This window comes from Sminthopsis crassicaudata, chromosome 4 (genome assembly GCF_048593235.1).
Source record: "Sminthopsis crassicaudata isolate SCR6 chromosome 4, ASM4859323v1, whole genome shotgun sequence".
Lineage (NCBI taxonomy): Eukaryota > Metazoa > Chordata > Mammalia > Dasyuromorphia > Dasyuridae > Sminthopsis > Sminthopsis crassicaudata.
This window is the reverse complement of record NC_133620.1, coordinates 102,911,185-102,934,770: the sequence shown is the minus strand read 5'-3', so window position 1 is coordinate 102,934,770 and position 23,586 is coordinate 102,911,185. Positions and strand designations below refer to the sequence as shown.

At 40.3% G+C, this 23,586-nt stretch overlaps 1 protein-coding gene and 1 pseudogene across 1 annotated transcript; one reads left to right on the top strand and one right to left on the bottom strand.

Moving 5' to 3' along the window:
• Positions 1–5,191: 5,191 nt before the first annotated feature.
• On the bottom strand, positions 5,192–5,536 carry LOC141541056 (small ribosomal subunit protein uS10-like; annotated as a pseudogene).
• Positions 5,537–7,450: 1,914 nt separating this feature from the next.
• AVPR1B (arginine vasopressin receptor 1B) lies at positions 7,451–12,621 on the top strand. The gene is made up of 2 exons (XM_074264672.1): positions 7,451–8,396; positions 12,305–12,621. Exons 1-2 carry the CDS (start codon positions 7,451–7,453, stop codon positions 12,619–12,621), a joined length of 1,263 nt encoding a protein of 420 aa, XP_074120773.1.
• Positions 12,622–23,586: the final 10,965 nt, after the last annotated feature.

Genomic DNA, 23,586 nt, shown 5'->3' with positions numbered 1-23,586 from the left:
GAACCTTCCTGGTCATCAAATGCTTAACTTCTGTGCTAGTAGATATGCCAATCAAGGACAATGCTAATTTAAAAAATGAAAAACATTTTTAAGGTCTTATAGAAAAGGATGGTGGTCAGGCAATAAGAATTTTGCTTGACAAAAATATTGAGAAAGGGAAAGAAAAGTTCAAAGAGAACTTGGTGAGGTACATGAATCCAAATCCAGGGCTTTATCAACTTTAACACCAAGCTGCCCCATAAATCACATGTTGGGGGGAAATGCATTATTTCTTCAAGTTTTTAATTTAATTTAATGAGTATCAGCTTCTTTCTCTAATTTTTAAATTTTATATTATTTTTATTCTACTTAAAATCAATAAAATTTTTGTATTTTAGCATTAATAGCTCATATTTGAAATGCAATATGTCTTAATGGGTGGAAAGCTTGGAGTTGAAAGGACCTGCTTTCCTCTGACTCCCTCCCTGGTCTCTAGGCAAGTCAATTATTCTCCCAGTGCCTTGATTCAACTCTCTAAGACTATTAGTTGCAGAGTTACCAATTTACATTGGTAGAGAGGGTTTCTTCATTAAGATTTCCCTGAAATAATGTGTGTTTATGAAATCAGTGTGTTTAGTGGAAAAAATAAAGACAAAAAAGTACATTTATTTAAAGCTTCAGATTTTGCAATATTTTCCTTATCACAAGGCTTGAGGTCTTCAGTCTAGCATATTATAATGGAAAATATTCTAGATTAAGAATCAACAGGCCTAAATGTTAATGTGAGCTTTGGCTTTACTTCTTTTAAAACACTTTGCTTCTTCTCTGTGACTCAGGTTCCTCATCTATAAAATGAGAAAATTGGACTACATAAGATTTAACATGCTACAATTCTATTCCCACTATTCAAAGGAAGAGGAGGAAGAAGGAATAGGTGAAGGAGGAGGAAGAGGAGGAGGAGGAGGAGGAACACAAGGAGGAGGAAAAGAAGGAGGAGGAAGAGAAAGGAGGAGGAGGAAAATGGACAAAAGCAGCCCTTGAACTCACATTCTAATGGGGAGAATAAAAAGAACTAATATAAAGATCATAGAAAGTGTAGGGAACCTAATGAAAAGAACTAGGTATACAGAAGTTATGTAAAGGAAATGGAGAGTATCCTCGGCAGTGAAAGATACTGTCTGATATTTTGGGGCAGGAATTGAGGGACTTCTTTGGTTTCCTCCTATTTTCAGCTGCCTGAACCGTCATTCCTTTTCTCCCATCTCTCTCTTCTTCCTACCCCTTTCACCTTATTTCCTATAGACAGACTCTCTTGCCTCTTGGTGTTAAGTCAGTGAATGCAAAGATACTGGCGACAGCAAATGTGTGCTCCTGGGCAGTAAAAGGTACATTAGCTCCTGTAATGTTCCTAATGCCAACAACTCTACTTCCTCCTCCTGTATTTTTATAGGGATATAAATCAGGTGTTACTATTCCTAGGCAGACAGAGGAACTGGATAAATAACCTGTGCATTCATTTGGAAGTTATCTCAGAGTTTGTAGCAAATGCTAACTGATGGCCAGGGATATAATCAGAACAATGCAATCCAATAACCCAATAAACATTTATTAAGTGCCTGCTGTGTGCCAGGTGGCAGCTAAGTGATGCAGTAGATGGAGCACTGGGCTTGGAATTAAGAAGACTCATTTTCATGAGTTCAAATCCTGCCTCAGACACTTACTAGTTGTGTGACCCTGGGTAAATCACTTTATCCCGTTTGCCTCAGTTTTCTTAATTGTAAAATAAGCTGGAGAAAGAAGTGGCAAACCACTCCAAGAATCTGAGAAATGGAGTCATAAAGAGCTGGACATGACTAAACTGAGCTGAACTAAAGACACCTGGCACTATGCTAAGCACTGGAGATACGGTTAATAAAAATATAGACCCTGCCCTCCAGGGGATTGCAGCCTAATTGGGAGACACAACACATACACTATTCAGAGTTCTGAGACAAGGACAGGCTCACGGTATGTAGAAAGCTGGATAGAGAAGCACAGTCTCAATTTATGGCTCCCAGGAAAGACAGCAAGAGGGATATGTCGCCAACTTTCCTTTTTGAAGAACATGATCTTTGTGGGAATCGATCGTCCAGTTTCTTCACTGGAACTCAGCCTGGGCCAGTTGTAATGTAGGAAAGAATGTTGAGGTCATCCATTTCTTTCCAAATGATGACAATCTGGACAAAGAGAAAAGCAACAAGTTAGAGAGGAAAATGCTCTGGGTTTGGAAGCCTACTTTTGGAAATGGATTATAATGCTGACACTCACTAAGCCATATGACCATGGGCCAGAACTTCATCTCTGAAACACGTTTCTTTCACCTGTAAAATGGAGATAATAATATCCATGCTACCAGATCACCAGGAGTAAAGTATATTATGACTGTGAGCTTTTTCTTTAGGGAGGGAGGACGAGACAGTTATTTATGATTTCATCCTTGTGAGGATCTCCCCAGAGGGTAACTCCCATTCCATACAGATTAAGACCTGTTTTGCAATTTATAGTCTTAGAGGATGGGGAGGGGGCATAATTACCCACCTCCAGTAAAGCCTCTCTAGACTCCTTCAGTGCTGAAGACCAAGATCTTCCATTGCCTCCAAGGCGATCTCCACTCATCCTGATCTACAACTTGCCACTGTACCCCATTTGGTTCTGGAGAAGAGATTGAGACTGATTATTTTACACAGCCCTCCCTCAAATTCAATTCACTTCCAAGTCAAGACATCATATCACCCTCCTGATGTCATTGGTTCTCTTTGAGAAGGCTAAAAAACAATAATTTCCTTCTTCTGTACTCTCTTAGCACTGAGAGTTTGTAGCACTTAGTTACCTATAGTCTTCTATTGTTCACCATTGTTTTTTATGGGTATATCTTTTGTCGAATAGTCTGGGTGATCTCCAAGGTCTCTTTCAGCACTAGAATTTGGTGATGCTTTGGGGACAGAGAATAGAGGTTTCTTTGATACTCCTCAAATTATAGCAGTAAGCCAATTAAGGGCTAGATTTATGTCTTCTACTTTTTTTGAATTTCCTGTACTGGCTACACAGTAGGTGCTCAAAAAAAAAATCAACAACCTATTTGTTGACTGATAGAATTGCTGTATTTGCTTTTAAGAGCCAGATCAACATTTTTAAAAAAGCTTTTTACTAGCTATATGACATCGGACCACTCATTTAAGCTACATGAGCCTCAGTTTGTCATTTGTAAAATGGAGATAATACCTGTGAAGGGTAAAGATTAATTGACACAATGGGAGTAAAAGATTATAACTATAAGGCACTATGTGTCAGGAATTGTTTATTCATTATTTTGGAAATTTGAGTTTTAGTTGTGAATTTTCTTTAAGCAGGCACATCTATATTTATTGATAAGACTGTCTGCCTGGCTACAATTATACCCTAGGCAGATTCTAGATAATCTCTTTTGCCATCTGAGCCTCTATTGAAAATAATATAACAGCACTATGCAGCTACAATGTCAAGAAAGGTGACATTTGATCAGTTGTTTTATGTGAGTGTTCTGTCTCTCTGTGCCTCTGTCTCTCTGTTTCTGTCTGTCTCTGTCTCTTTTGTGTATCTCTTTTTTCTCGTTTCTGCCTGTCTCTCTTGTCTCTGTCTGTCTCTTTCTCTATGTCTCTGTCTCTCTGTCTGTCTCTCTCCCTTTCTCTCTCTCTCTTTCCCTCTCTCCTCTTCCCCTCTTCCTAATGGAGGAACTTATCAGTTTATACACATATATACACAGCTACTGTGCAGTTGGTCAGTTACATGATGCAGTGGATAGAAAACTTGGTATGGAGTCAGAAAGACCTGAGTCCAATCTGGCTTCGTACACTTACTAGCTGGGTGATCCTGGGTAGGTCACTTAACTCCTATCTACCTTAGCTTTCTCAACTGTAAAATGGGGATCATGATAGCTCTTTACTCCCAAGGTAGTTGTGAGGATCAAATGAGATAATATTTATAAAATACTTAGTACAGTGCCTGGCACATGCTTAATAAATGTTTCTTCCCTTCCACTTCCCTTCTCTTAAAAGCTGTTCTAATCTATAGTTTGAGCTCTTGAAAGTTCTACCAAGATTTAAGTACAAGTCAATGACAGACTGTGCTTTCTACCTAGAGCCAGGCTATCTAAATATAAAGACTCTCATTGTGAGATGATTGAGCATTAGGAAACACTTTTTTTTTTATCTTGATAACTCCTAAATGAGACAAAAAAGGTTCTCATCTATAACTGATCAGCATAAGGCTAAAGGAAGCTTTTATCTACTGTGACAGGGAAATAATGTCTGTGATTTTGCTACATTTTAGGAAGGACATTGTTAAAACATTGTTAATTTAGAGCAAAAATCCCTAACTTTTTTGAACTCATGGACCTTCCTGGAAGTCTGTTGAAGCCTATAAACTTCTATTATAGATTCCTTCTAGGAGTAATGTATTTTGCTTTGTTTTTGGAGGTAATTGGGGCTAAGTGACTTGTCCAGAGCCACCTAGTAAGTGTCTGAAACTGAATTTGAACTCAGGTCCTTCTAACCTCAGGTCTGGTGAAAATAATGTTTAGTTTAGTTTTTATTCATTATTAAAATAAATACAAAATTTCAGTTAGGAGTTAGTAAAAATAAAAGTGTCATTCTTCTCTAGGTTAAGGCAAGTAATAAGCATTTGTATAAAATTAAAATTCTTTATTAAGGCAAGAAGTAAGGCATTGATTTAGAAGCAAGAACAACCAGGATAATAGAAGACTTCAAGATCACATATACGAGAACAGCCCAAAGGAATGGGGGTCCTTCAGCATGAAGAAGGGAAGAATTGGGGCTTGGGGCAGTCTTTGAAAAATTGAAAGTCTGATAGAGAAAGGATTAATTTTGCTTTGCTTAGTCCCAGAAGGTAGACCTTTAAGCATGGGAGAAGCTTCAGAGAAGCAGATTTAGACTTGACATAAAAAAAATTATAACAGAGCTGTTCAAAAGTGGGTGGACTGTGCATGAACAAATGGGCTCTCCCTCTCTACGGAGGCATTAGTCTGGACAAAGACCTCTCAGAAATGTTCCAGAATGGATTCTTATTCAGGTACTGGCTGGACTCAATGACCTTCTAACAAAGATTTCTTCAATTGTGAAAAGTTGAGATTTTTTTTCTTAATAGCTGTGATCCATTTATTAAAAGAAATGATTGATTAGGCATCTGCAATGGTGACTTCCACACCTGGTTTAATGCTAATGGAAGAGATCTGTCTTAACAACTTCAGAAGGACTATGCAAATCAATAAGGCCTTTGTATATTCTCATCTGGAATCAATCTCAACTCTTTGATTCTTCACCTCAAGGAGTTTTTTCTGGTGATTTGAAGTGTCTTAGTGAGCATTCAAACAGATCCCTTCACTTTCAAATTCTCTTTGGCGCTTTTATTTGGATCAGCATCCACTTTCTCCGGTGATTTCATTGCAGAGTAAGATGCTTCAGATCCAGTGAATGGCCACTTCATTCTCCATATGTGTCTTGCAGATACCTTTGAATGCCATAGCAACAGAGGGGCTCCGTGACCAACAAGAACCCAGAAAGATCTATCATCTCAACATTGGTCCCCACAAGTCCCAACACTCTCCCAACTAAAAGCACTCACAGGATGCATCAGAGTCTTGAAAAAATTAATATGAGCTCCTAGTTCCATAGTCCCATATGGCTTTCAAATACCTTCCTCAAGACAATCCCAGAAGAGATAATGCAAGTTTTATTTTCCCCATTTACACGAGGAAACAGGTGCAAAGAACTTTACCCAAAGTCATCCAGCTGGTTAATATAAGAATCAATTCAAACACATTGAAATTTCCATGTTCCCAGACTTACTCCCCAGAACATTCTGTCTCTCTGGATCTCTGTTTCTTTGACTTTGCCTCTGTCTCTGTGTCTCTCTCTCTTTCTCTGTCTCTGTCTCTATCCCTCTGGTCTTTCTGTGTATCTCTGTCTTTTTTTCCGCAGAAAACTGCAGTGCAAAAAACCTTGCCCAAAGTCACCCAGGTGGATAACATAAGAGCCAGACTCAAACACATTGAAATTTCCAAGTTCCGGGACTTACTCCCCAGAACATTCCAGGTGCCTCAACCTCCAATATTCACACACATTCTCCCCACTCCTCAGTCTGTTCTAGTACCTCAGTATCTTTCTAGTCCATTTCCATGTGCCTTTCTTCGTCCTTCCAGTCTTCTCCCCCGTTTAATTCCCCACCCCACCTCCTGCCTAGTCTTTACTCCTTGCCCCCTATATCCCATTATTCACCCCTCAGTCTCTGTAAGGGCCTATCAGAACAGCAAGCTTCCCCCCGCCCCCATCACCTTCCAGTCCCTCTTGCCCACCTCTGCCCCCCGGGGAGGTCCTTAGAAATGCCATCCATTTCTCCAAAGGGCAGAAGAGACTATATTGAGCTGACTGTCTCCCCTTCCAACCAGTTTCCAAATTCTTCGGGGATTTCCAGCGGCCCGTGCCTCAGCCTGCCAGCGGCCAGGTATCCCTCCCTGCCTGCCGGAGAATACGTCGCTCCTCTGCTTAGGGGACTTAAGACCACTGTCTGCTTTTCAAAGCGCATTGGCGTGCTCAGCAGGCTACCTGGCGTTGCGCTTCAGGAGCTGGGTATCCGCGCAGCCCTCCACCTTCTCCTCCTCCTCCCCACGCCCCAGTCCCCGTGTACCCATTGATTGACACCCCCATCACTTCACTTTCCGTGCCTTCTCTTGCAAGGATGTTAGTCTCGCCCCCGCCTCTCGCTGCGGGAGCCAACCAGGGGAGGAGGGGCTGTTCCAAGATCCTATATAAACCAGCCCAGCCCGGGCCAGCCCCGCCAGCCCCGCCCGCCCCGCAGGAGCCCCGCAGAGCCCGAGCTGGTCTCTGCCAGCTACAGCGGAGCGCGGATTGCAGCGTGGGCACCCGGCACAGGCTCAGCTGGCTGGGAGCTGTGGGGATAGCCCCTTCGGGAAGCTGAGCGCTGGTGGGACAAACTTCTCCAGGAAAGTTGGGGGAAAGTGGCATTTGGGGGGGCGAAGGGAGGGAATGGTTTCTTCTGCTCCAGCTTGCTTAACACCGCGCTCATCCATTGATTATTCTCGGAGTCCTTCCTCATCTTTCTTGAATCTCCAAGTTCATTCTCAGCTCCCCCTTCCCTTTCTGAACCATCATACACACCCTGCCTCAATTTCCACCCTCCTCCTCATTCCTTTCTGTAGCCTTTCCATCCCCTTTACAAACTTCTTCCTCTCCGTAATTTCCTTTTCCCCCTGACAAGCAGTTTGTTTCTCTTATTTCAGTCCACTTTTGACCTTTTTTCTTTCCATCCCTTACCGTCTTTTCACCTCCCGCTCCCCCAGACATCTTCACCTTCCCTAGCTCCATCTCCCTCCTCTCCTTCCTTTCATTCATCCTCCGGTACTTCTCCCTCCCATCCCATGGATAACTCTCCTCTCTGGAATGTCAACAGCACCGCATGGAGCTCCCCTTTACCCCTAAACACCACCCCGCCCTGGCTGGGTCGGGATGAGGACGTGGCCAAAGTGGAGATCGCTGTGCTGGCCACCATCCTGGTACTCGCCACTGGGGGCAATTCAGTGGTGCTCCTGGCCCTGGGCTGGCCGGGCCGCAAGCGTTCCCGCATGCACCTGTTTGTGCTGCACCTCGCCCTCACTGACCTGGGGGTGGCACTCTTCCAGGTGTTGCCCCAACTACTGTGGGACATCACCTACCGGTTCCAGGGGTCTGACGTCCTCTGCCGAGTGGTCAAGTATCTCCAGGCCCTGAGCATGTTTGCTTCCACCTACATGCTGCTGGTCATGACCCTGGACCGATACCTGGCTGTCTGCCACCCACTGAGGACCCTCCACCAGCCTAGCCACTCCGTCTACCCTCTCATTATTGCCACCTGGCTCCTGGCTGCAGGCCTCAGCCTCCCCCAGGTCTTCATCTTCTCACTAAGGGAGGTGAGGCAAGGTACTGGGGTGCTAGATTGCTGGGCTGACTTCCACTTCTCCTGGGGGCTTCGGGCCTATATCACATGGACCACACTGGCCATCTTTGTCCTTCCTGTGGCCGTACTTATAGCCTGTTACAGCCTCATCTGCTATGAGATCTGCAAAAACCTGAAGGGCAAGACTCAAGCTTGGGGAGTGGGAGGAAGAGGCCAAAGGGCAGTACGGAGAGGGGCCGCCTCGTTCCAGGCTCTGGGAGGGGCCATCCAGGGCCTGCCATCTCGAGTCAGCAGCATCAGCACCATCTCCCGAGCCAAGATCCGGACCGTGAAGATGACCTTTGTCATTGTGTTGGCTTACGTTGCCTGCTGGGCGCCTTTCTTCAGTGTCCAGATGTGGTCAGTGTGGGATGAGAACGCCCCTGATGAAGGCAAGTGGGTATGTGTGTTATTGGGGGGAAGGTGCTCCTCCCTTGGCCTTGCCTGGAAGGAAAAGCTTTCTTCCAAGGCAGAACCAATGGGGGGGGGGGGTCTTTCCAAGGAACAACCAAGAATTTACTGCATGGTTTGTGAGAGAACCTAAAGTGTTTCTTCCATTTAAGAGTGAGAGTCAGGGAGGGAGTAGTTGTAGTTTGAGCCCTAAACATTCTTTCTTATGTCACCAAGGAACCCTTGGAACACAGCTCTAAAGAGACTGTCTTAAGCTTGGTGGTCTAGGGGAGGTAAGGAATGGGGAAAGAGACATTTCAGCTACTTTTGGGGAATGCTAACTCTTCAGTGAGCAATATTCAGAGACATCTCTGCTGCTCTGGAGGGAAGTCTGGATTCTCGGTGCATACTGGTGATCCCTGGTCACCAGGATGAATGACGATATTAATATACAGTGTTTGTATGTCATGATTAAGGTCTGCAAAGTCCCTTACTAATATCTCAGTGGCTGCTCACATCAGCTGTGAGAGGTACCATTTTGATTCCTATTTTATAGATGAGGAAACAGATTCAGAGAAGCTAAATGACTTGGATATACTCATATAGCTAACAAGTGTCTGAGGGGAGTAGAACCCTCCCGAGGCTAGTTTAGTGACCTATCAGCTTCCCCTGAACTTTCTTCCAGTTTGTGTCAGTATGGCACAATGTACGTCCCTCTATGGACACTTGTGGAGGATTCAGCAGCTATTCTCAAGAAACCTGGTAAAGAAACTTCCTGAGAGCTTTTCAAGGCCCCTTATAAATCAGAATGGCAAAAACACTGAAGCTGGAATTGGAAAACCTGGTTTAATCCTCGCTGCCCATTGCTAGCTGTGTGAATTTGAACAAGTCATGTAAAATCTCTGAGATTCAGTTTTTTCATCTGTAAAATAAGGGAGTTGGACTAGGCAGTCTTTAAGGGTCCTTCCAGTTCTAAATCTTAGATGCCCTTTCTCTCCCAAACTTGAGAACTGGCCTCCAAGGAAGCCAGAGAGGATCATTTAGTTTAGAATGTCAAAATAAAAAATGATAGGGGGAAGAACTAAATTATAATACATTAGGATTTCCCCGAGCTGCATATTGACTTGGAAAACTACATATCATTATTATCTGTTTTATATTATGTTTATACTTATTTTAATAAAACATTTCCCAGTTACATTTTAATTAATATAGGCAGATCCAACCTAGGGTTTGACACTTTTGATTTAGCTCATGACCTTCCTCTGCCTCCTTAGGAAAGGTGAAATCACAGACTGGAAAGGGCAGGACACAGTCAGGTGAGATCTGCATTTGGATCTCAGCTCTGACATTGCTAGTTGTGTGACCATGAGTCAATCACTTTCCCTACCCGACCCTAAGCTTCTTCATCTGTAAAATGGGAATAATAATGCTTTCAATTGCTGCTTCCAGAGTTCTTGAAGCAAGTAATTTGTAAATCTTAATGCACTGTAAAAAAAAAAAAAAAAAGAATTCAAGCATCCTTATTTAAAAAAAGAATACTCTGGAGTCAGTATTCTGAGTTTGGAGGACATGGTTGGAATGGTAGACTTCAGTCGAACAACAATTTCATTTGGAGACTGGAAAATAAGTGTCCTCTTCCTCCTTCCTCCTTCTTCCCTCCTCTTTCCTCCTATTCCTCCTTCTTCCTCCTTTTCCTCCTTTTCCTTCCTTCTCCTCCTCCTTCTCCCTCTTCTTTCTCTTCCTGGAGAAGGAAATGGCAAACGCCTCCAATGTCTGCCAAGAAAGCCCCAAATGGGGTCATGAAGACTCAGACAGGACTAAAAAAATGACTGAACAACAGTAAATTTACTATGTATGTGCCAACCATTGTGCTAAGTACTAGAGAAAAGACTACAAATAAACAAGACAGTCTCTTCCCTCATTAACTGGGAAAGGCAATACAAAAAAGAGAGTGAGAAGGGGCTAGAAGATCCTCAGAGCATAGAGGGGATAGCTGTTGAGGACATGGAGAATTCCAAAGTGGGAGTGAGTGTTGCATGAAATCCTGGTTCAGGGTGGGAACTCACCAACAGAAAAATGGACTACATTCAAGGAGACTGCTTCTCCAGGTTGGTTAATACTCTGATGAGGATGTGGAGAAGCCCAAGTTAGAGACAGGAAGGTCATTGTCCTGATTCCCCCAAACTTATCTGTGAAAAACCCTCATCTCACCAGACCCTCATTCAATATGTTGGGGATTCTGGCAAAATAAATAAATAAACAAAAAATCCATAAAAATTTCTTATCAGGCTGTCCAATTTCCATCATCTTTGAAGAAATGTCAATCTCTCCCTTCTCATAGCTCTCCCCTTAATTTAATTTAACTAGTCCAAAGCCAAATACTACCTGTCAAGTGAAAGTGTTTGTGTTTGGCAAATGTTGACTTTGGCAGTGCCCAGTAAAATTAGCAATTGATGGTACAGTGCACAGAACATTGGAACTTGGAATCAGGAAAACTCAATCTTCATGTTCAAATCTGGAGTCAGAGAATTGCTGGCTGTGTGACCCTGGGCTTTATCCTGTTTTCCTCAGTTTCTTCTTCTGTAAAGCTGGAAAAGGAAATACTGCTCTAATATATTTGCCATGAAAATCTTAAATCGGGTGGTCAAGAGTTGTACATGACTTATATACATATATTGTATTTAACGTATACTTTAACATATTTAACATGTATTGGTCAATCTGCCATCTGGAGGAGGGGGGTAGGAGGAAGGAGGGGAAAAATTGGAACAAAAGGTTTTGCAATTGTCAATGCTGAAAAATTATCCACACATATATCTTGTAAATAAAAGCTATAATAAAAAAAAAAGAGTTGGACATGGACATGATGAAATACAGCTCATTACCACCACCTAAAAACTAAATATAAATATATATTATATATACATATATATTATATATTCACATTTATAAACTGTGTCTAAAACTGACACTTATATGTATGTGTACATATGTATTCATGTACATTTTATGTATGTGTGAGAATTATATATATATGTATTATAGATATATATATTTATAGATAAATATAAGAACTCCACTATACTGTTGTTATATTAGAGTATCTTATTTGACTTTTATACATCACCATATTAAAAAGAGTGTTGGACCTGCAATCATAGGCCAGGAGTTCAAACCCCAGCTTTACTACTTAGTTCCTGTAGGTCAATGGACAAGAGATTTCCTCATTGTTAAAATGAAGGGTTAGGTGACCTCTGAGGTCTCTTTCAGCTCTCCTATGATCCTAGACCAGGGTGGGAATCTAGACTCAGCCCTTATTAGCTAGGGAAACCTCAGTTTCCTCATCTATAAAATGGGGATAATAGTACTTGCTCTTCTTATACTATGGAAATGTTGTGAGGAAGGTACTTTGTAAACCATAAAGCCATATATAGGATGTTCCCTAAAGCTAGAGCTTACAATTGCACTAAGACTTTGGGAACATCCTGTATAAATGAGAATTGTTTAATTTTTTTGGCAGTCGTTATTATTGTTTGTACTAGCCCCAGACCAGGTCCCAGACCCTGAGAGTCCTGGCTCTTTTAATAATGATAATAATGATAATCAGCACATCTTCCTTTGTCCTGGCATATAGTAGGAATGTAATGAATGCACCTGACTGACTCTTAGTTTTGCAAAGCTCTGTATGTAAATTATCCCATTTCATCCTCACAACTGTCCTATAGGTAGATTATCATCTACCATTATTAACCCCATTTACAGATGAGGAAGCTGAGGCTGAGAGAGATAAGACTTGCCGCGGATCACACAGTTTATAAGCTTCTAAGGTAGGATTTGGCCCCAGACCTTGCCTCTTCCACCACTGCCCCCTTTGCCTCTGGCTGACTTGATGTTTCTCCTTTGGCAGACTCCACCAATGTGACTTTCACCATCACCATGCTGCTGGGCAACCTCAGCAGCTGCTGCAATCCCTGGATCTACATGTGTTTTAGCAGCTACCTGCTGCCAGCTCCGATGCGGGACCTCTCCTGCTGCAGGCAGCCCCAAGCCGGACTGAAGAGACAGTTCTCCAATGGAAGCTTCTCTAGCCGTCGAGCAACCCTCCTCACCCGCATCAGCCACCCTCCGCACCCGAGCCTCAGCGGGTGCCCCCGGCCGGAGGAAAACCTCAAGGACTCCTTTGCACCCAATGAAAATGCCATCATTGAGACCAGAGCCCTCTAGAAGAATCCCCGAAGGGACAGATAGCACCCTTTGGTTTGGGGGGATCTTATATGGTAAAAGTGGGAAGAGGAGGAGGGATGAATTGAGAGTGACCTCTCTTTAAGGTGGAAATGCTGGCCGGGTCACCTTGGTCCTTAATTAGGGGCATCCAGGGATCCTATGTCCTTCTGGGGAACTTCAAACACAGGTGCATGTAAGATGACCAGATGTGACTATCTCTTTGGCCTAAGATGTCCAGCTCCTGCTGACTCCTGTGACCCATCCTGGAAGCGCAAGGTTTAGTACTGTAGAACCCACCATCTCCTTTCCTGATATTTCAGAACTGAAATTTTGGACTGAAATAGCTCCTTCCTCCCCACGTCACAAACCCACTTTAGCTTGGTTAACAGTCTCTGAGAAGTACTCTGGCTATCAAAAAAAAAAATGCATTATTTTGAGGCCAGACTGAGAATATCCTTCTCCAAACTTTATCTGGATCATAGATATACAAGCTCTCACTGGTATCTTCCCAACCTTTCTATGCTGGTGTATGGGGGACTCTGGGGGGAGTCAGAGCTGCACTGAAGTCTCTGCTCCAAGAAGCTGTAGCATGAGCAATGGCCACGTCCTGGTAAACCTTCTCAGCAGAAAAGCTAAGTCGAGCTGAGGGTAGCCAAGGGGATGTCTATTCCAAACATGTGAAGTCTTCCCCAATGGAATGCACCAATAAGAGCAGTTTGTCCCCATGGCCATGAAGCAGGCTGAAACAGGCATTATGAAATGCTTGGAGTTTAGTTAAACCCTGAAGATTCCCTAAGTCATCCATTGCATCTGGGGCCATCATCTTGACTTTTGTTCTGCCTCTGGTCTTTGATGACTCTGGAAGCATGACTGAGGCTAAAGATTTCATGCAACTGTGTCTCACTTAAATTCACTTCATTCAGGAATTAAGACATCACCTTGTGCTGTCATTTGGCACTAATGGTAGCATAGACTTCCAGAGCTTATGTAGACTTCGTTTCTCAGTCATTTAGAGGTGCCAGCGGAGGAGGATGTTAATGTATCTGTGATCAACCCCAAACTTCAATGATGATGGGAGAGCTCATTGTCTCAGAGCCAAAATTAGAGATCAGCCAAGGTTTAACACTTCCGAAGGAATGTCAGACTTAATGGGGACCAAAAGACCAGAAACTCAGTGATGTTGGCTCTTGGCTGGCACTATGAGAATTGTGTTTATAAAATTAAAAAAAAATTATACGGTATTTTGTATCTGGAAGGGACCTTAGTTGCCATCAAGTTCAAGGCCTTTCCTTTTACATATGAAGAAACTGAGTCAGAGAGAGGGTAAATTTCTTGTTCAGAATCCCAGACCTGGTAAGCATCTGAGATAGGATTTGCTGAATCCAAGTCCAGCATCCTCGCTATTATTCTGTACTTTTGGGAGTTGGTAAAGCAAAGTGGAAACCAGCCCACTTATGAAACTGCATGAATTTTTTAGCAACGGGATTTATAACTGAAAGCGGCATGAAAGACAAGGATCTAATGCCATTATTTTGCAGAGGAACAAAATGAGACTCAGGTTACATAAGTCATCAGTGGCACTTGTGGGATTTGAACCCTCCTCTTCTGTATCCAGATACAATCTTCTTTGTACTGTCCTATACTGAGTTGGAGATGAGGAACCTCCTTGGAAGTGGAGGCAGGGACTGGAGCCACTCAAGGAAAGAAGTTTATAGGGGCCCTGGGGGCCTGATGAAGAAGTCAAAATAAAAGGGTCCAGAGGCTCATGTTGTGGCGAGATTTCTGCTTTTGTGGACAGGACACATGAATTCAAACCTCAATTTTTCTATTTTCAATTGTACCTGTGTGACCACAGATGAGTAATTTGCTTCTCTGAGACTCATTTGTAAAATGAGGTGGTTGGAACCTCAGAGTTCTCTTCTAGTGAACTACAAGTAGGGATTTTTAGAGCACTACTCTAATGGCTTTGAGGAGCAGTGAGGGAGAAGAAATGATGATGATTTTGCTTTTGGGAGCCCCCTGTCAGGGGGAATTTGGTAAACACAACAGAGAAAGAGAGGGGTTTCTTTAGCTTGTGTCAAGAAAGCCTTGAGCTGAACTTCTTCTACCTGTCTTATATTTGTACCTAAAGGGACCTGGGTTACTGCCTCCTCTGGATCTGCCCTGAGTGATCTCCTTAATCCTAAAACAGGGGGGGGTCTAGATCCTAGCCCCAGAATACTGGATAACCTCATAGTTCTTAAAGCAATCATGAAGGGGAAAAAAGACATTGTGATTAAAGATAGGTGTGGCCTTTGAAAGATCAATAATGATAATGTATAATAGAGATATACTAGGATACCCTAATCTACAATAGAGAACAATATTTTCATAGCAACCACTTTTTATTGTTAGAGGAGTGAAATAGCAATCTTGGCCCTGACAGCAGCACTAATAAATTCTGGCTTCTGCAGTGGTCAGATTGCCCACCTTTGCCTTAGGGCAAGGATTCTTAAACTGGATTGCTCTGACAGCCTCTGAAGTCTTTGAATCTCTTCTTAGAATGCCATTTTAAAATCTATAAAATAAAATATGTAGGATTACAAGGAAAATCACTTACATTGAAATATAATTATCAGAATATATTTTTTGAAAACCAAGTTCATGAAGAACTGATATCCCTGCACAGGCTACTGTGGAAGATGAGTCTGTGACCTTTCTCTGCTCCATGCTAGCCTACCCGCTGATGGCTGTTGTGAATTTTATTAAAAGAGAATCACCCATTCTGCCTCTAAATATAATTAGAAGCTCCTGTCTGTTTGGACATAATCCTCTCCTCCACATTCTCTCCCATCCATTTCCAATAAGATTTTGATTACAGATGGTATTGCTTTGTAAATAAAATTAGTGAGCTTTACTGCCAGTATCACCTCAGATTTTATTAAAAAAATTTTTTAAGGTTGAATCCATTTTATGGGATAGTGAAAAGATCCATGCATTTAGAGAGAGACGCCATAGGTGGAAAGACTGGGTGTTTGATTGAATCCCCCTCCCTCTCTTTCATTTTTCTCATTTGTAAAATGAAAGGATGTACTAGATGACCTTTAAAGTCTCCTCCAGACATTGTATGACCCTGTATCTGTGAGCTCGCCCAGCATCTTCATCTAAGGATGTTGCAAGTGCCTTTAGTCACTTGTACCCAGAGACCTGCCTTTTAGTTCTGTAGCTTCCATCACCTTGGTTTGAGACAGTTTTCGCATGTGCTCACTAATCAATCCCCTTCTCCTTCCAATCATTTTAGTGATCTTCTCTCTTGTCTTTACCTATATTTAACTGTGCCTTTGAGATGACTTTTAACCCTCTCCAGACTTCCCAAGCTGCCTTTCAACAGTCGTTTTCCTTATAAATCAAAAAGTCCTGAATTTAATGTCTGTAGGCAAATGGGTGTCATTCCTAAGAAGTGTAGTTTAATCGCTCTAGAACTAGAATAACTGAGCCTGTCACAACATAATTCAGTTACCTGAAAATAAGAGGCACAAGACCAAATATTAGAAAGTCATAGATTCTACTGTCTAGTAAAGTGTCCCTGTGCCATTATAGGAAATACATTTGGTATGTGTTTTTAGAACTGGAAATTACTCATCTAAATCAGTGATTTTGCTCCTGGCAGCAGACTACAAAATTCCTTAGAGGTCTCTAATCTGAATAATAGTAATAATAATAATAATAATCTGAAATTGTACTTGGAAAATATTTAATAGATAAATAAAAATACAGGATAACATGTTAAGTCATTTTGATTGTCTCACTCTTCATGATCCTATTTGAAGTTTTCTTGGCAGAGATAATGGAGCCATTTCCTACTCCAGCTCATTTTACAGATGAGGAAACTGAGGTAAACAGGATGAAGTGACTTGCTCAGGGTCATACAAGTCAGAAAGTATCTGAGGTCAAATGACTTATAAAGATGAGTCTTCCTAATTCTAAGCCCAGTGCTCTGTGCACTGTGCCACCCAGCTATCTTATACAATACAATGTTATTTTTTTTTTACCTTCTAAGCTAATAAGTTGCCTTCAGGAATTTGTTTCTATTTAAGTTTGAAAGCACCATTCTCCTTGACTTCTTCCTTGCATCTTACATATAGCCTATATAACCTCTCGTCTCAACTCCTACTTTGGGAGAGGAGTCTTAAGTTCTAAAGTAAGGTGACATCTCATCTTCAACATTCTAGGATAAGTATCCCTGAGGGATGCTCTAATGCCATTGGCCCAAGCCCCACTAGTTTGTCATTATAAACTGATGATCATTTAGTCAGACGACCATAAGGAGCTTGCAGAATGGGGTATTTTTCTTTAAAAACAAATTGGTACCCAAGAGAACATTTACACAGCAACAACAAGATCAGTTAAGAATCAATTCTTATGGACGTGGCTCTTTTTAACAATGAGGTGATTTGGGCTAGTTCCAATGGTCTTGTGATGGAGAGAGCCATGATGGGGACTAAGTGTGGATCACAACATAGCATTTTCACTCTTTTTGTTGTTTTTTGCTTGTATTTTGTTTTCTTCCTCACTTTTTCCTTTCTGATCTGATTTTTCTGATGCAGCATGATAATTGTGGAAATATTATAGAAGAATTGCACATGTATAAAATATATTGGATTCCATGCCATCAGGGGGAGGGTGTGGGAGGAAGGGAGAGAAAAAATTGGAACACAAGGTTTTGCAAGAGTGAATGTTGAACGCTATCTATTCATGTTTTGAAAATAAAAAGCTTATAAAAATAAATAGATAAAAATTGGTACAAAACATCCCCCCTCAAAGTCTGCAATAGACCTCCATGAATATATACAAAATCCAGGGGGAAATGGGCTCAAGTTTAGGGAGCACATTTGGTGAAAGGATAATCCACAGGAAGTTCTTCATAAGCATATTTCACTTTCTTTGCTGGGCTTCTCTGTAGAACTTTAAATTTATAGGCTGCTGTCCCCCCAGTCTTTTATGGGCAGAATGTGTGTGTGGTGTGAAGGAAACCAAAGCTTTGTGGTCGAAGGAAATTTTCGTTACTAGAAACATTTGGGTAATGAAATGGGAGATTATGTTATGTCTGTGGAACAACAGACACTGGAAAGGGGAAGTTGAAAGAGCCAATATTTTCCCAGATCTTAATTCAGCTTGGGTCTTCTGCTCTGAGATGCCTCTCTTTTCTCTGAAAGAGATTTCTTTTTAGGCAGTTAGCTGAATGCCTTTCATTTGAAAGGATAAAAAGCAACCCCCTGAGGAGCAAAGATAGGATTGAGCTGTGATAGAGAGGGAGAGGGAGAGGGACTGGGGATATTTAGCCTTGACAGGGTGAGAATTAAGAAAGGAGGAGATTAAGAAGAAATGATAACTTTTTTAAAGGAGAAAAACAATTTATCAAAATAAAAAAGATGATATTTTTAAAAAGGAGAAAACCAACTTATCAAAAAATTTTTAAAATGATTTTTAAAGGAGAAAACCAATTTATCAAAATGAAAAAGGAGAATTCACAAAAGATGATGAGGAAATGTTTAAAAGCAATTTTGTCCAAATATATGCCAACAAAACTATTATATTAAGTGAATGATTACTTAAAGAAATGGAAAATATCCTGCTCAACAAAATAAGAAATAGAAAAATTGAATAACTTGATCCAGGAAAAAGAAAACAATAAGCCATAAATTAACTCCCAAAGTGTGTGAGAAACAGAGAGAGAAGGATAAGAGGAAGGGAGGAGAGAGACAGTGACAGAGACGGAGAGATGGAGAAACCCAGTTTTTGGATATATTTACAGGTGAATTCTCTTTACAATAAAAAGTTCTGAAGTATCGTTCCAGCTTTCTGTTTTATAAGAAAATGTCTATTTAAAAAAACAAACGAGTGAATCCTATCAAACATTCAAAAAATAATTTACTCTTATGTACATAAACTGATTGCCTTTCCCTTCTAAGATACCTTTTCCATTTTCTTCATATATTCTATGCTCCTATCTATTTGCATATTTCCTTGTGGGCAGGGACTGCTTTTGTCTTTCTATCTTTTATTTTTGGCTCAGTATTTGGCAGATAGAAATTAATTAATAAATACTTGACTTGATTACTTGATGGATTTACAAAAATAAAGGGAGAGGATATCATCCTTCTTTGAGACAATAAGATTCTGATGGCCAAGCAAGGAGAACTAAAAAGTAGTGCTTTCTTTCAACATTTAAAAAGTTGGAGCCCAGAAGATAGACAAGGTTTAGATTTGCTTTGCTTGATTGTAGAGGGCAGAATGAGCAGCAATGGATACGAGTTGTGGAGCGATGTCTGAAGTCTTATAAAAGACAATTCATAAATAATTTGAGCTTCTCCAAAGTGGAAGAGGTTTCCTGGCGGTTAGTAAATCCTCCTCCAGAAGACATCCTTAATGAGAACTTTTAGATGACTCCTTGTTGGGAATAGAATGGGCATGGAGATGGTCCTGATTATGCTTAGGTTGGACTAAAAGATTTTTTTTATTATATATATATATATATATTTTATAATATTATCCCTTGTATTCATTTTTCCAAATTACCCCCCCTCCCTCTATTCCCTCCCCCTGACGACAGGCAATACCATACATTTTATATGTGTTACAATATAGTCTAGGTACAATACATGTGTGCGAATATCATTTTCTTGTTGCACAATAAACATTAGAATCCGAAGGTACCTGCAACCTGGGCAGACAGATATTAGTGCTAACAATTTTCATTCCCCTCCCAGTGTTTCTTCTCTGGGTGTAGCTACCTCTGTCCATCATTGATCAACTGGAAGTGAGTTGGATCTTCTTTATGTTGAAGATTTCCACTTCCATCAGAATACATCCTCATACAGTATTGTTGTTGAAGTGTACAGTGATCTTCTGGTTCTGCTCATTTCACTCAGCATCAGTTGATTTAAGTCTCTCCAGGCCTCTCTATATTCCTCCTGCTGGTCATTTCTTACCGAGCAATAATATTCCATAACCTTCATATACCACAATTTACCCAACCATTCTCCAACTGATGGACATCCATTCATCTTCCAGTTTCTAGCTACAACAAAAAGAGCTGCCACAAACATTTTGGCACATATATGTCTCTTTCCGCTCTTTAGTATTTCTTTGGGATATAATCCCAGTAGTAGCGCTGCTGGGTCAAAGGGTATGCACAGTTTGATAACTTTTTGGGCATGATTCCAGATTGCTCTCCAGAATGGCTGGATTCTTTCACAACTCCACCAGCAATGTATTAGTGTCCCAATTTCCCCACATCCCCTCCAACATTTGTCATTATTTGTTCCTGTCATCTTAGCCAATCTGACAGGTGTGTAGTGGTATCTAAGAGTGGTCTTAATTTGCATTTCTCTGATAAGTAGTGATTTGGAACACTCTTTCATGTGAGTGGATATAGTTTCAATTTCTTCCTCTGAGAATTGTCTGTTCATATCCTTTGACCATTTATCAATTGGAGAATGGTTCGGTTTCTTATAAATTATGGTCAGTTCTCTATATATTTTGGAAATGAGACCTTTGTCAGAACCTTTGTTTCTAAAAATATTTTCCCAATTTGTTACTTCCCTTCTAATCTTGTTTGCATTAGTATTATTTGTACAGAAACTTTTTAGTTTGATGTAATCAAAATCTTCTATTTTGTGATCAATAATGATCTCTAGTTCTCCTCTGGTCATAAATTCCTTCCTCCTCCACAAGTCTGAGAGGTAGATTATCCTCTGTTCCTCTAATCTATTTATTATCTCCCTCTTTATGCCTAAATCCCGGACCCATTTTGATCTTATCTTGGTATATGGTGTTAAGTGTGGATCCATATCTAATTTCTGCCATACTAATTTCCAGTTTTCCCAACAGTTTTTTCCGAATAATGAATTTTTATCCCTAATGTTGGAATCTTTGGGTTTGTCAAAGATTAGATTGCTATAGATGTACCCTTTTTTTGGACTAAAAGATTTTGAGTTCCATTCTAAGTTTGGGATTTTCTTTTCTTCCTTTTCTTCCTTCCTTCCTTCCTTTTCTTTCTTTCTTTCTTCCTTCCTTCTTTTCTTTCTTTCTTTCTTTCTTTCTTTCTTTCTTTCTTTCTTTCTTTCTTTCTTTCTTTCTTTCTTTCTTTCTTTCTTTCTTTCTTTCTTTCTTTCTTTCTTTCTTTCTTTCTTTCTTTCTCTCTCTCTTTCTCTTTCTCTCTCTTTCTCTCTCTCTCCTTCCCTCCCTCCCTCTTCCTCTCTTTTATTTTTCTTTCTCTCCCTCTCCCTTTCCCTCCTCCCTCTCCCTCTCTCCCTCTTCCTCTCCTCCTCCCTCTCCCTCTCTCCCTCTTCCTCTCCTTCTCCCTCTCCCTCTCCCTTCCTCCCTCCCTCTTTCTACTTGCCCAGTAACTTTGGGATTTTCAAATTCTGTCAATAGATGATCTTCCAATTCTGTAATCTATAATAGGTTACTTTTCTACTCCTATTGCCCCTTTTCTTTACTGTTTTTATCTCTGATATATTGGTGGCCTTCCAGTATCACAATTTACAATGCAAATGCCCAACTCCAAGTGATATATATCAATTTAAAGGAGTATATTACAGCCCCTAGGAATATTTGCATTTTAAATCTAAACTCTCTGCAGAGAGAAGACCACGTCCCTGATTAATCCCGTTTAACCCATTTGGGGGAATTTTAGGCATTATCTTGGAGGGATTGTTGTTGATGAAAGGGTGAATAGACAAAGAAGGTTTATTTTCCCTTCCACCCAAGCCCCCAAATCATACTCTGGTAACGAGGTGTGAGGCTAGCCTGACCTAAAAAAATTACAGAAGTAGCATGAATGGTGACATGGGATAGAGGTTTTGAGAGATTAGCGCACATTTACTTTAGATGTCTCATTCATCCTCCTCCTTTCAACCCATTGCAAGAAGAGTTAACATTGGTTCCTAGGAGAGCCGGGAGTTCTTCCCGCAGTCACCAGATGGCGACATAGTTCTGAAAGTGCCCCCCGTTTATGAACTGGCCAATGTTGGCTTCTTTGGATTCTCCTTATTCCTCTGTCATTCTGCCCCAGTAATAATCCGATTATTAGCTACATAATAATCCAGAGCACATAATAGGTGCTAGTTACTCCAAAGGGTCATTTTGGGCGGAAGCTCTTTGTCAGAACTTTATCAGGCACTCTTATTTTTTCTAATAACATCAATCTCTCACTGCCTAATTTGTTCATTTTACAGAGAAAACTGAGATTTATCCAGTGTCACATAGCAAAATATCCACGGCAGAATTTGAACTCGGGTCTTTCTGATTCCAAGGCAGGCACTCTATCCACCGTGGGATTTTAGGGTCCTAGCCTTATTTATTAATTAATCAATAACCAAATGCTTATTCATTATCAACACATTAATTTCAAAGGTTGGTCTAATAATTAAGTCTTAATAGATTATTATAGAGTTATAAAATTATAAATATATATGAATATATAAAACTATATATTTATAAAATATAGTGATATATTAATTAGATCAATTTTTGTTAATAAAACATTAATAGTCATTCATTAATAAGTGATTATTAACTGATTGATGAAGTGCCATAATTTATATATATTATATATATTCATAAATTGATTAATATATATGAATATATAAAATTATAGATTTATAAAATATAGCAATATATTAATTAGATCAGTCTTGTTAATAAGACATTGTATTTATTCAATGATAAATTATTAACTAATTAATGAAGTATCATAATTTGTTAATGTTCTCATTAATGAACTATTATTAATAGCTCTGGTTATTAATTCTGTATCTTCAGGAGAGTGACCTCAATTCTTTTTGATATAAAACTCATTACACACATTTTGAGAAAACCAAGCTCTTGGGACTTGACACACACACAATGAGGAATTTAATTATTGTTAATAATAGCTCACATATATATTGTGCTTTAGAGTTTATAAAACCCCTTAAATATATCTTGTCCCCATTTTCAAGAAAAGGAAACTGAGGCCCAATGAGATTGTGACTTGCCCATGGCTAGTAAGTGACAAAGGGAGGATTCAAATCTGCATCTCCCCTGACTCCAATTCCTGTGTTTGCCCAAGGCATCCCACTGCTTCACTGAGGTCACCTTTCTGGACATTTTGTCAATTGCTTCAAATCAGTTGCTACTAGTCTATTCCAAAGTCTCATTAGCCCAATCTCCCTACAAGACTCACCTTTGTTTACTTGGCTTGCACTCATCAGGAACATTTGGCAAATCATTTTATATCAGATATTCTCAAGTATCTATGACATTTATGGGGACCATAGATCTTGTGAGTTATCCCCCGCATTTTAATTTTGATTAACTTACTTTTTTATGTTTTTGTCCCTTTTTTCCCACTTTAGTCATTTAAAAAATTTTTATTAAAGTTTTTGATTTTCAAAACATTTACCCCTGCAAAACCTTGTGTTTCAAACTGTCTTCCCTCCCTTCCCCTAACTCCCCCCATAAACAGCAAGTAATTCAATAAATAGATGTTAAACATGTGCAATTCCTCTATACATATTTCTACAAGTATCACGCTGCACAAGAAATATCAAATCAAAGAGGAAAAAGTTGAGAAAGAAAACAAAATGCAAGCAAATAACAACAAAAAAATTAAAATACCATGTTATGGTCCACACTCAGTCCCCATGGACCTCTCTCTGGGTACAAATAGCTCTTCACCATAAATTCATTGGAACTTTGACTTCTTTTTTTTAATCATCAATGAATATTAAAGCAAAAATTACAAACTCGCAAAAAGCTTACAGCCACTTATCCCCCTCCAAAAAAATCATGCACTATGAGTGAGTTGGAGTAATCTCCAAATGCAAGGATGGTTCAACCATTAACACAAAAAAACAATGAACACAATCAAATTAAAAACAGAGCTGTGTGACTATATCAAGATATGTAGGAAAAAAGCCTCTGACAAGGCGCAACGCA